The sequence below is a fragment of the Prionailurus viverrinus genome, chromosome B1 (genome assembly GCF_022837055.1).
Source record: "Prionailurus viverrinus isolate Anna chromosome B1, UM_Priviv_1.0, whole genome shotgun sequence".
NCBI lineage: Eukaryota > Metazoa > Chordata > Mammalia > Carnivora > Felidae > Prionailurus > Prionailurus viverrinus.
The window spans coordinates 96,137,799-96,152,060 of record NC_062564.1 but is presented as its reverse complement, the minus strand read 5'-3'; the positions used below and the strand labels follow the sequence as shown (position 1 = coordinate 96,152,060).

The 14,262-nt window shown below is 37.2% G+C and overlaps 1 protein-coding gene across 7 annotated transcripts in view; it reads right to left on the bottom strand.

Moving 5' to 3' along the window:
- Positions 1 to 14,262, bottom strand: part of SCLT1 (sodium channel and clathrin linker 1) — a 257,508-nt gene that overhangs the window by 114,118 nt on the left and 129,128 nt on the right. For all 7 annotated transcript variants that reach the window (XM_047855214.1, XM_047855220.1, XM_047855217.1 and 4 more), the window contains exons 12-13: positions 13,616 to 13,793; positions 9,486 to 9,584 (exon numbers count right to left, since the gene is read on the bottom strand). In XM_047855214.1, coding sequence (XP_047711170.1) covers positions 9,486 to 9,584; positions 13,616 to 13,793 — 277 coding nt within the window. The remainder of the gene's footprint in view (positions 1 to 9,485; positions 9,585 to 13,615; positions 13,794 to 14,262) is intronic.

Below are 14,262 nucleotides of genomic sequence, written 5' to 3'. Positions count from 1 at the left end.
TACTTTTTAATAATAGTAACAATAAAGTTTACTTTAAAAAATCAACTTGGCAATAGTGTGGGACTTGGAGAAAGCAGGGACCCAGCAAAGTGCTTGGCACATAGTTAGTGCTCAATAATTACTTCTTTTAAATTATTTTATTTTTATTTTTTTATTTTTTAGAGAGAGATAGATAGTGTGTGAGCGGGGGAAGGGGAAGGCGAAAGAGAGAGAATCTTAAGAGAGCCCCACGCTTAGCACAGATCCCGATATGAGGATGGATCTCACGATCCTGGGATCATGACCTGAGCTGAAATCAAGAGGCTGGCACTGAACTGACTGAGCCACACACACACCCCTCAATAGCTATTTCTCAATAATTACTTCTTGAGTGAATAGTTGGAATACTACAGAAAGGCTGGATGCTAGGAAATGAAATGGAATCCACAAGGAAGGGAAGATAAGGGAGTAAGAGAGGGAGTTTGTTTTAGAAACGTCGGGCTTCCGATGCCTAGTGGAACCACTAGGTAGAGAAGCAGTTGAATATTCATGTTTGTAAAAAGGTTTAAATTGAATATAGAGATCATAATATCTTTGAAAAATTATACTAAGATTATTTAAGGACTTGTGCAAAAGACAACTTCTATCAACTTTAAAATCAATGCGAATTTATTTTAGGATTAGGAAAAAATTAGAGGACTTTTCAGATGATGAGTACTTTGAGAAAACATTTTTATCACTGAAAGTCACAAAATTTATTAAATATTTTCAAGATATGCCATCAAAAATATTTCAAACTATGATTTTTTGGTTGGGAGAAGATGGCGGAGGAGGAGGACACTGGGCTCACCGTGTCCTGCTGATCACTTAGATTCCACCCAAATCTCCCTAAATAACCCAGAAAACTGCCAGAAGACTAGCAAAACGGATTCTCCAGAGCTAAGTGTAGACAAGAAGCTCATGGAAGAGGGTAGGAAGGGCGGAGAGGCAGTGCGCGCTACAGGGACTGGTGGGAGGTAGCCGGGTGGCAGAGGGGCAGTCCGCCCAGCAAGGCAGAGACCCCAAGTCTGGCTTGTAAAAGCAGAGGGGCCGGACTGCCTGAGTTCTGACAGCCAGCAGAACTTAACATCTGGTATGTTATAAGTCAACAGCTCTGCTCGGAAAGCGGGAGGGTGAGAGGACACCAGGAGGGAGAGGTGTTGAGCCCCGGAAGACAGAGCTCAGCTCGCAGGGAACACAGGCGCTGGCCAGGGCCATCTCCCTCGCTCATCCCCCAGCTGAAACCCCAAAGGGATCCAGTTTCTGTCACTGAAATTGCTTGCACTGTGCAAACACCCAACTCTGTGCTTCTGTGGATCCATCTCTCCAACGGGTCTGCCTGCCTCCCTCCAGGTGCTGCAGGGCCCCTCCCGCAGGGGACCACTGACAGCAAAGCGAGGTAAGCCTGCCCCTCCTGCCCCTGTGCACCTTGCGGATCCACCCTGGATAATATGCCAAATCCCATAGAAGCAGCACCACAAGCCTGGCAGTGTGCAAGTAGCCCAGACAGGGGCCACACCACTCCACAGTGAGTCCTGCCCCTGGAAGAGGGGAAGAGAAGGTACACACCAGTCTGACTGTGGCCCCAGCGGGGGGGTGGGGGAAGACATAGGGACAGCCTGAGGCCCCAAACACCAACACAAGTTACTCCAGACAGCACAGGGGAAGTGCCCTGCAGTTCCCTGCCACTCCAGGGACTATCCAAATGACAAAACGGAAGAATTCTCCTCAAAAGAAACTCCAGGAAGTAGCTAACAAATTGATCAAAAACGATTTAAGCAATATAACGGAACATGAATATAAAAAAATAGTCATAAAATTAATCACTGGGCTTGAAAAAGGTATAGAGGACAGCAGAGAATCTCTGCAGCAAGCAGAGAGATCGAGGGACTAAGAAAGAGTCAGGAGGAGCTAAAAAATGCTATAAATGAGGTGCAAAATAAAATGGAGGCAACCACACCTTGGATTGAAGAGGCAGAGGAGAGAATGGGTGAATTAGAAGATTAAATTATGGAAAAAGAGGAAGCTGAGAAAAAGAGAGAAAAAAATCCAGGAGTATGACGGGAGAATTAGAGAATGAAGTGATGCAATGAAACGGAACAATATCCATATAATAGGAATTCCAGAAGAGGAAGAGAGAGAGAAAGGGGCTGAAGGTGTACTTGAAAAAATCATAGATGAGAACTTCCCTGATCTGGGGAAGGAAAAAGGCATTGAAATCCAAGAGGCACAGAGAACTCCCTTCAGACATAACTTGAGTCGATCCTCTGCATGACATATCACAGTCAAACTGGCAAAATACAATAAAGAGAAAATTCTGAAAGCAGCTAGGGATGAACACGTTCTAACATATAAAGGGAGACCGATAAGACTAGTGATGGATCTATCTACTGAAACTTGGCAGGCCAGAAAGGAATGGCAGGAAATCTTCAATGTGATGAACAGAAAAAATATGCAGCTGAGAATCCTTTATCCAGCAAGTCTGTCATTTAGAATAGGAGAGATAAAGGTCTTCCCAAACAAAAACTGAAGGAATTCATCACCACTAAACCAACCCTACAGGAGATCCAAAGGGGGACTCTGTGAGTGAAATGTTGCAAGGACCACAAAGTACCAGAGACATCACTACAAGCATGAAACTTACAGACATCACAATGACTCTAAACCCATATCTTTCTATAATAACACTGAATATAAATGGACTAAATGTGCCAACCAAAAGACATAGGGTATCAGAATGGATAAAAAACAAGACCCATCTACTTGCTGTCTATGAGAGACTCATTTTAGACCTGAGGACACCTTCAGATGGAAAGTGAGGGGATGGAGAACTATTTATCATGCCACTGGAACTCAAAAGAAAGCTGGAGTAGCCATACTTATATCAGACAAACTAGACTTTAAATTAAAGGCTGTAACAAGAGATGAAGAAGGGCATTATATAATAATTACAGGTCTATCCATCAGGAAGAGCTAACAATTATAAATGTCTATGCGCCAAATACGGGAGCTCCCAAATATACAAAAACAATTACTCACAAACATAAACAACCTTAGATAAGAATGTGATAATTGCAGGGGACTTTAATACTCCACTTACAACAATGGATAGATCATCTAGACACAGGATCAATAAAGAAACAAGGGCCCTGAATGATACATTGGATCAGATGGACTTGACAGGTATATTTAGAACTCTGTATCCCAAAGCAACAGAATATACTTTCTTCTTGAGTGCACATGGAACCTTCTCCAAGATAGATCACATACTGGGTCACAAAAAAGCCCTTCATAAGTATACAAGAATTGAGATCATACCATGCATACTTTCAGACCACAATGCTATGAAGCTTGAAATCAACACAGGAAAAAGTGGAAAACCTCCAAAAGCATGGAGGTTAAAGAACACCCTACTAAAGAATGAATGGGTCAACCAGGCAATTAGAGAAGAAATTAAAAAATATATGGAAACAAATGAAAATGAAAATACAACAATCCAAATGCTTTGGGATGCAGCGAAGGCAGTCCTGAGAGGAAAATACATTGCAATCCAGGCCTATCTCCAGAAACAAGAAAAATCCCAAATACAAAATCTAACAGCACCCCTAAAGGAAATAGAAGCAAAACAGCAAAGACACCCCAAACCCAGCAGAAAAATAGAAATAATAAAGATCAGAGCAGAAATAAACAATATAGAATCTAAAAAACCTGTAGAGCAGATCAATGAAACCAAGAGTTGGTGTTTTGAAAAAATACACAAAATCGATAAACCTCAGCCACGCTTCTCAGAAAGAAAAGGGAGATGACCCAAATAGATAAAATCATGAATGAAAATGGAATTATTACAACCAATCCCTCAGAAATACAAGCAATTATCAAGGAATACTATGAAAAATTATATGCTAACAAACTGGATACCTGAAAGAAATGGACAAAGTCCTAAGTACCCACACACTTCCAAAACTCAAACAGGAAGAAATAGAAAACTTGAACAGACCCATAACCAGCGAAGAAATTGAATCAGTTATCAAAAATCTCCCAACAAATAAGAGTCCAGGAGCAGATGGCTTCCCAGGGGAATTTTACCAGACATTTAAAGCAGAGATAATAACTATCCTACTCAAGCTATTCCAAAAAATAGAAAGGGAAGGAAAACTTCCAGACTCATTCTATGAAGCCAGCATTACTTTGATTCCCAAACCAGACAGAGACCCAGCAAAAAAAGAGAACTATAGGCCAATATCCCTGATGAATATGGATGCAAAAATTCTCAATAAGATACTAGCAAATCGAATTCCACAGCATATAAAAAGAATTATTCACCATGATCAAGTGGGATTCATTCCTGGGCTGCAGGGCTGGTTCAACATTCACAAATCAATCAATGTGATACATCACATTAATAAAAGAAAAGAACCATATGATCCTGTCAATCAATGCAGAAAAAGCATTTGACAAAATTCAGCATCCTTTCTTAATAAAAACCCTCGAGAAAGTCGGGATAGAAGGAACATACTTAAAGATCATAAAAGCCATTTATGAAAAGCCCACAGCTAACATCATCCTCAACGGGGAAAAACTGAGAGCTTTTTCCCTGAGATCAGGAACATGACCGGGAGGTCCACTCTCACCGCTGTTGTTTAACATTGTATTGGAAGTGCTAGCATCAGCAATCAGACAACAAAAGGAAATCAAAGGCATCAAAACTGGCGAAGATGAAGTCAAGCTTTCACTTTTTGCAGATGACATGATACTATACATGGAAAATCCGATAGACTCCACCGAAAGTCTGCTAGAACTGATACATGAATTCAGCAAAGTCACAGGATTCAAAATCAATGTACAGAAATCAGTTGCATTCTTATACACTAATAATGAAGCAACAGAAAGACAAATAAAGAAACTGATCCCATTCACAATTGCACAAAGCATAAAATACCTAGGAATAAACCTAACCAACGATGTAAAAGATCTGTATGCTGAAAACTATAGAAAGCTTATGTAGGAAACTGAAGAAGATATAAAGAAATGGAAAAACATTCTGTGGTCATGGATTGGAAGAATAAATATTGTTAAAATGTCAATACTACCCAAAGCTATCTACACATTCAATGCTATCCCAATCAAAATTGCACCAGCATTCTTCTCGAAGCTAGAACAAGCAATCCTAAAATTTGTATGGAACCACAAAAGACCCCAAACAGCCAAAGTAATTTTGAAGAAGAAGACCAAATCAGGAGGCATCACAATCCGAGACTTTTAGCCTCTACCACAAAGCTGTCATCATCAAGACAGCATGGTATTGGCACAAAAACAGACACATAGACAATGGAATAGAATAGAAACCCCAGAATTAGACCCACAAACGTATGGCCAACTCATCTTTGACAACACAGGAAAGAATATCCAATGGAAAAAAGACAGTCTCTTTAACAAATGGTGCTGGGAGAACTGGACAGCAACATGCAGAAGGATGAAACTAGACCACTTTCTTACACCATTCACAAACATAAACTAAAAATGGATAAAGGACCTGAATGTGAGACAGGAAACCATCAAAACCCTAGAGAAGAAAGCAGGAAAAGACCTCTCTGACCTCAGCCGCAGCAATTTCTTACTTGACACATCCCCAAAGGCAAGGGAATTAAAAGCAAAAATGAACTATTGGGACCTCATCAAGATAAAAAGTTTCTGCACTGCAAAGGAAACAATCAACAAAACTACAAGGCAACCAACGGAATGGGAAAAGATATTTGCAAATGACATGTGAGACAAAGGGCTAGTATCCAAAATCTATAAAGAGCTCACCAAACTCCACACCCGAAAAACAAATAATCCAGTGAAGAAATGGGTAGAAAACATGAATAAACACCTCTCTAAAGAAGACATCCAGATGGCCAACAGGCACATGAGAAGATGATCAACGTCACTCCTCATCAGGGAAATACAAATCAAAACCACACTCAGATATCACCTCACGCCAGTCACAGTGGCCAAAATGAACCAATCAGGAGAGTATAGATGCTGGCGAGGATGTGGAGAAACAGGAACCCTCTTGCACTGTTGGTGGGAATGCGAACTGGTGCAGCCACTCTGGAAAACAGTGTGGAGGTTCCTCAAAAAATTAAAAATAGATCTACCCGATGACCCAGCAATAGCACTGCTTGGAATTTACCCAAGGGATACAGGAGTGCTGATGCATAGGGGCACTTGCACCCCAATGTTTATAGCAGCACTTTCAACAATAGCCAAATTATGGAAAGAGCCGAAATGTCCATCAACTGATGAATGGATAAAGAAATTGTGGTTTACATACACAATGGAATACTACGTGGCAATGAGAAAGAATGAAATATGGCCTTTTGTAGCAACATGGATGGAACTGGAGAGTGTTATGCTAAGTGAAATATGTCATAGAGAGAAAGACAGATACCATATGGTTTCACTCTTATGTGGATCCTGAGAAACTTAACAGAAGACCATGGGGATGGGAAGGAAAAAAAAAAAAATAGAGGTTAGAGAGGGAGGGAGCCAAAACATAAGAGACTCTTAAAAACTGAGAACAAACTGAGGGTTGATGGGGGGTGGGAGAGAGGGGAGAGTGGGTGATGGGTATAGAGGAGAGCACCTGTTGGGATGGGCACTGGGTGTTGAATGGAAACCAATTTGACAATAAATTTCATATTAAAAAAAATAATTCAAACTATGGCCAAAGATATAATATTCTTAACCCCAAGAATAGGACAAGGATTCCTACAGAAAGGGTATGTAAATTAGTAATAAAAAAAAAATCAACAAACCCGATTTTAGTTTGGATTCTGCTTCAAATAGAGATTTTATCTTAGGAAATCACCTAATTTCAGCCTGTGATAAAGTAACAGATTTCTAAAAAATACTTTTGCAGCAAGAAACCTTATATAGAGACTCTATAGGAATGAAAATTCTACCACTTAGTTGCTTGCGAGAAAACAAGTACATTAGCTTTATTTAACTGATGAGACTTTTTAAAACAAGTCTACTTCTGTCTATCTAGGAGAGAAATAATAATGCCCACAGAAAATACAGGTAAGAAAAGAGTTAACACCTTTATTTTATCCAGTGGAGGAATATACAGTGCATCCAACTACCCTATAGGAGCTCATTTTAAAGGAAAAGAGTATTAGTTTTCATTCCTTTTTGTTAACTATTTTCATAGACAGACTTTATGGATACACAGGAAATCATTTTAATGTAAATATTATAGTAAAAATGAAAAAACAATAGTTTTGCTAATTCATGTCTCTGACAAAAATATCAAATAAAAAAATTATAACCAAAGCATGCTGGACAAGTGGCTGACTCCCTGTCTGAGGTAGGGAAAGTACAAGATGAGAGAGGAACATCATTTATGCAAAAAAGCTGCAGAGACATTATGAGAATAAAAAAAACCCCGATGGTAGTAGGTTATAACAAAAAACTAAAGAAGACCAACGAACCATAGCGATATTAAAAAAGGAGAAAAGTCTACCGAAAACTGACAGCTAATAAATGTATAAAAATGATATAATCATTTGTAATCACTTCTTGTAACATTTACTTCAGGCAAAGACTATTAATGGATGCTAAGACCACTGGATGATAACTTTTGGTAGAGAGCATAACTGTACAGTCTTCAAGTATCTCCCCCAGTTATTTATAAAGTTTACAAATGGAGAGTTCTGGTCTTACCACCATAACCATGTTGTCAAGCTTAGCTTCAACTAATGCACAACCTGACATTATAGCTTCCTGACGTGATGAAGTGGAAGATACACATTATCACTCTGCCAGAAATGATCTGAATCGAATCAAAAAGAAATGATTACAAGAATCCATATGTGGAATATTCTGGATTCTACAAAGGATTCTTTGTCATACACAGAGGAAGACAGAGGACTGGGTTACATTGAGGGAGACTACAGAGACATAGTAGTCAAATGCAATGATATATAAATTTGGGTTGGATCCTGAATTTAAAAAAACAAAAAGCCATAGCCCGCATTGGGCTCCACATACAGCGTGGGGCCTGCTTGGGGCTCTCTCTCCCCCTCTCTCTCTGCCCCTTCCTTGTTTGCATTCTCTTGCTCTCATAATAAATAAATAAACTTTAAAAAACAAAACAAAAAAACCCAAAACCAAAAAAAGCTGTAAAGGATATTTTAGGAAAACATGAGTGTAGATTAAAAATAATACTGATTTTTTTTTTTTTAAGGTATGGTAATAGCAGTATGGTTGTGTAGTAAAATGTCCTTTCTCAGGGAGAAAAAATGCCAAGATATTTAGGAGTGAAGTGTCATGATGTCTGCAGTCCATGTCCAAATGGCTGGCAAAAAGAGTGCGTATGTATATAAAGACAGATGGAGTGTGTGTGGCAAGACATTAAGAATTATCTGGCTAAAGGGTAAATAAGTGTTCACTGAACAACGTTTAACCTTTTTATGGGTTTGAAAGTTTCTAAAAATAAAAAAATACACAATTAATGGGAAACAATTATTCACAGTGATTGAGGGTAGAGCTCAAGAATCAACAGACTTGTATTTACATCTAGTTCTGCTACTTCATAGAGGCGGAACCCTAAGCAACCTAAGTATTTTGGTTTTAAAAATGGTGTTTTTTTTTTAATTTTTAAAATGGGTTTTTGTGGTTTCTTCCTCCACAATTCATGTTATACTTTCAAACTTTACCACCCCACTTATGAACTGATCCATACCCATACCAGAGAAAAGGCAACTAGATATAGGTCGTCCTTGTCTCTTTATATGAACGTAAACCTACATTGCTCAGACAATTTCAACTTCCATAAGCCTTACAATACAAACCAACAAACAACTCATTAATTAACACAAAAATATCAGATTTAGTCTTGATAACAGACTTGAAAATAACAACATAATTCACAAATTGTATAAGTGCCAGCATTATGTGATCAAAATAATGCTGGGCTTAGTACAGCAGGAGAAGGTACAGGTGTAAGTTCTGGCTTTAATTAGTATGTAACTTTGAGGGAGTCAATAATCTCTTGGAAGCTTCAGTTTCTTTACCAGTAAAATAAGAGGTCACACCAGATTTCTCCAGTCTTAAGCTGCTCTAAGATACTGCAAGCCAACAGGTTTTTTTCCTCTTAACTTCTTATGCATTCTAAGTTTCTTTCTGAGGCTTCCTTTTAATTTTACACTTCAGGTGTGTTAATCTTCACTATATTCCTAGCCTAACACCCCCCACCCCCCCTCCAAATTCTTCTACTCCCACCCAGGCCCATACTAGCTAAAATGGTAGGGACTGCTTTCCTGAGATAATTTTTATTTGAAATTTAGCACAATTGATGCAATTAGCTGATAGTTAATTAGTTATGTCCATCAGGCAAAAACTTAGGTAATATTTAGTTGTAAGTTGTGAAATTCTGTAAACTTTTGAATTTTAAATAATTTTGAAGTTTAAAAACTCCTTACTTCCTTCCTGCTTCTTAGGGTAACATCTTGCACAAGCCGAGACACTGTTTCTTTCATTTTCTCTATATCTTCTTCTTTTTGCTTCTCCTCAAGTAGAGCCTTCAAAAAAATAATCACAATGTCATTATAGATCACACCATTATTAATAAAGGTAACATAATAAATGGTTAAAAATCTATCCAATAATCACTTTGTGGAAAGCAAATATCTTATGCTAAACTTCTGGGACATCTCCACTTGGAATCTTGCCTAATCTGTTATTTTCCCTCACCTTCTCACCTGGCTTTATCCTAAAAATTTATTATTTTCCTCTGGTATTTATTTTGGCCAGGGCCATCACTCTTCTAACCCCTAGAAATCTTAGAGTTATTTTTCAATTTTCCTTTTCCTTTACTCCCTATACAAAATAAGTCATCAAGTCTAGGTATTAAAGTCTTGGAAAAAAATCTCTGGGACTTCCCCTTCTTTCCATTATTTGATATTATTCAAATTATGTCCCTTGTCACCTCATTCCTTGATGTTTCTATCTATCTAATCATTTTCATCTCCCAATTAAAAAATATTCTTATAATCCTAGTTCTGTTGTCAGTCACGCTCCCATTTCTCTGCTTCTCTCTGGAGTAAAACTCTAAATTCTGCACTTGCTCATCTCCAATACTTTTTCTTACACCAACTCCAATCAGGCTTTCAACCATCCATTGTCTCCATATTAATAACCTGTGAGTCAATTCTGAGTAACTATCTTATTTGATCTGTCAGCAGCACTTGAGATAACTGATTACTCTCTTTTCTTTGTTTTATTTTCTTTATTCAGCTTTTAGAACACCACAGTATGGGTTTTCCTCCTAACTCACTGATCACTCCTTTTCAGTCTGCATTGCTGTTTCTTCCTCTTCTTCTAAACCTCTTTAAAAATTGCACTATCCATCAGAGGGGAGATGGGTGGAGGGATGGGTGAAATAGGCTATAGGGATTAAGAAGTGCACTTGTGATGAGCACTGGTAATATCTGGAATCGCTGAATCACTATGTTGCAACGTGAAACTAATATCACACTGTATGTTAACTATACTGAAATAAAAAAAAATTGATTACCCAAGACTTAAGTCCTTAATCCTTCATTTCCATCTATCTTTTTATGGTTTAATTCAGTATCATGGTTTTAAATATCATTTATATGCTGATAACTCCCAAATTTATACCTCTAGACCAAATATCTTTCTGAGCCTGGAAGTGCTCCAATTCTAGGCATGATTGAATCTTTTTTTTTTTTATCATCATATAATAAGTGGCCCTGTGTTTTGACCGTACTATTTTCCAAAGATTCTATACACATTCCCACCTGTTTTTTTCAATTGTTTAATAAATTTCCTGCTGTTTAAATAGGTAAGCTAGTAAGAGGTACAGCTGTTTTTTTGTTTTTGTTTTTGTTTTTTTTTAGATAGAATTAACAATAAGGTGTTATATTAGCTTCAGGTGCACAACAGAATGATTCAACAGTTCTATACATTACTCAGTGTTCACCATTAAGTGTACTTTTAATCCCCTTTACCTATTTGCTCCATCTCCCTACCCACCTGCCCTCTCTCAACCACCAGTTTGTTCTCCATATTTAAGAGTCTGTTTCTTTTTTTAATCATTTTGTTTTTTAAATTCCACATGAGTGAAATCATATGGTATTGTCTTTCCTCTGACTTATTTCACTAGTATTATACCTTCTAGATCCAGCCATGTTGTTACAAATGGTAAGAATTTGTTCTTTTTATGGCTGATTAATGTTCCATTGTATATATATACAGCCCATCCATTCTTTTTTTTAACTTAAATTCAAGTTAGTTAACATACAGTGTAGTAGTGGTTTCAGAATTTAGTGATTCATCACTTTCATATAACACTCAGTGCTCATCCCAACAAGTGCCCTCCTTAATGCCCATCACCCATGCAGCCCATCCCCCACCCAACAACCCTCCAGCACCCTGTTTTTCTGTATTAAAGAGTTTCTTATGATTTGCCTCCCTGTTTTAATCTTATTTTTCTTTCCCTTCTCCTATGTTCATCTGTTTTGTTTCTTAAATACCACATGAGTGAAATCATATCCTATCTGTCTGTCTTTGACTGACTTATTTCACTTAGTATAATACACTCTAGTTCCATCCATGTCATTGCAAATGGATTTCATTCCTTTTGATTGCCAAGTAATACTCCGTTGTATATATATACCACCTCTTCCTTATCCATTCATCAGTTGACGGACATTTGGGCTCTTTTCATAATTTGGCTATTATTGATAGCACTGCTATAAATTATTGATAGCACTGCTATAAACATTGGGGTGCATGTGTCCCTTCAAATCAGCATTTTTGTATCTTTTGGATATATACCTAATAATGCAATTGCCGGGTTGTAGGGTAGTTCTATTTTAAATTTTTTGAGGAACCTCCATACTGCTTTCCTGAGTAGCTGTACCAATTTGCATTCCCACCAACAGTAAAAAAGTGTTCCCCTTTCTCTGCATCCTCACCAACATCTGTTGTTGCCTGAGTTGTTGATTTTAGCTATTCTCACAACACCAAATCTTCTTTATCCATTCATACATGGATGGGCACTTGGACTGCTTCCATATTCTGGTTATTGTAAATAATGCAGTAACAGCTGTTATGATGTAACCACTTTGTGTGGGAGAATAAGACAATGAGGAAATAGAGAAGCATCATAAGAGAACTATAACACGCTGTGTTCCATGTCTGTTTGTGTGATCAGTTGAGAGAACCCCTGGCTTTGGAATAAGCAACTGAAGGTTGCTTAAACTGAAGGTGGGATTCCTCTAACAATTAAACAATGAGTCAGGAGGGAGCTTAATATGCAGCCATAACCAGTCTCTTTAAGGGTCTGTTGACTTTGGACCTGAGTGAGAAGATTTGAGGGACAGGCAATGAGTATTGTCACTACTTCTCTGTCCATTGTTGTTTACAAAAAATGTTCATCTTTAGTGACCCGATGTTAACAATGCTCATATGACTAGGCTTCAGAGGGGAAAGATAAGTAATTTTGTCCTGCTCTTAACTGTTCTAGCTAACTTAGAGTTAAGAGCAATTCCCAAGAATATTATGTGTATGTTGTGCCTTTCAACCATCCTAAGAGACAGTATGCAAATCACAGATGGGATTATTAGCAGAAAGGCATGACAAGCATTTTGCATTCCCAGTTTAAATAAGGGTATTATTTCTTTTTTATTTATTACCTTCTTAATATGGGATTTATATCACTGGTTTTGTTTTAATAGCCTTCTTGGAAAACCTCTATCATGTTAAAAGGAAATATAAATAAAGTATTTCCTGTGTACTCCCTGTATTTCCCAGTAGAGTATTATGCAAATGTTAGGTATTTAATAAATGTTGGTTAAATGAAGTAATGATTTAATGATCTCTACATAAAGGAGGCAACAACATCAAAACCAAATCCATCCACCTGGTGACTTCTATAAACTATACACCATTTATATGGAAATGATAAAACAAAAAAATATGATATGTGATACACAGGAATCACAATTGTTAGAGGGTTAAAAAAAGAACAGTGGTGTGAAGGTTCCAGTTAATAAATCGTTACAGCTAAATTTAATTCCTGTCAATTAAGCTTCTGCTCTATTAATTATGTAGGTGATGAAGGGGAAATCAAGATAAGATTGATCTGATTCAACCGAATAAAATATAGTATATCGTAGTAAAGTGCTATAATAGCTTTTTTAAAGTATGAGACTATAGGGGATGAAGATTATTCACATAAGGATTGGAGACATAAAGTCTGATATAAAAGTTTTGAGAGAGGGTTGATATTTTATCATCTTTTTAAAAAAATTTTATCATTTCATTTCATTTCATTTCAGCAATCTCTACACCCAACATGGGGTTCAAATTCATGCTCTTCCAACTGAGTCAGCCGGGCATCCCTATTTTATCATATTTTGTGGTTAAGTCTTACCATGAAGAATACAGTATGTCTATCAATGCAGAGCACAGCAATATTATTTTCATATGTTTATTCTGTAGTTACCGATTTCCTTATTATTAGGTCACATGGAGGAATTTTCAGTATTATATTATTTGTAAACATGTTTACTAGTTTTCTTACCTGATTTTTTTGAAGGTTAGCTTCTTCTAAGAGCTGCATGCTATTTCTGGCTCTTACAATAGCTTCATATTTTTCATTTTCTAATTCATTGCACTTTGCTTGTAATTCTCTGGTCTGTTTTTCCAAATGTGTTTTCTGTGCTCTTAATTGAGTGGCTTCTTGCATTGCTACACAGAGTCTAAAAGTCAATAATCACATTGTGAAAGTTAAATATCTTTAAAGGGAAGAAGGAAAATAGGAGATTTAGTGAGCATCTAGTATAGAACAAACACTATTCTGGTTACTTTCATATGTATTTTCTCATTTGATCTGCACAAAAGTTTTGTAAAGTAGGTTTCATTATTTCCATCTTAAAGAACAACAGACCCAGAGAGATTAAGCATGTGATTAAGTCCATATGGCTAATGAGCTGTAGTGCTGAGAATGAGCCTAGATATTGATTCTAATTATGTTACACTTTTTACAGTATCACATTACATTATATAATCACAAGACAATGTTTTAAAGCAAATCCTTAAAGAATAAGTTGTTTCTATTTATATTGTCTTCTAAAAATTTTCTTTTTTTGCTTGGCTCCCTTTTCCTACTCTCTACCCAATTTAATGTTAATTTACTAATGTATATCTTTAAATATTTTTCTCTGTGTT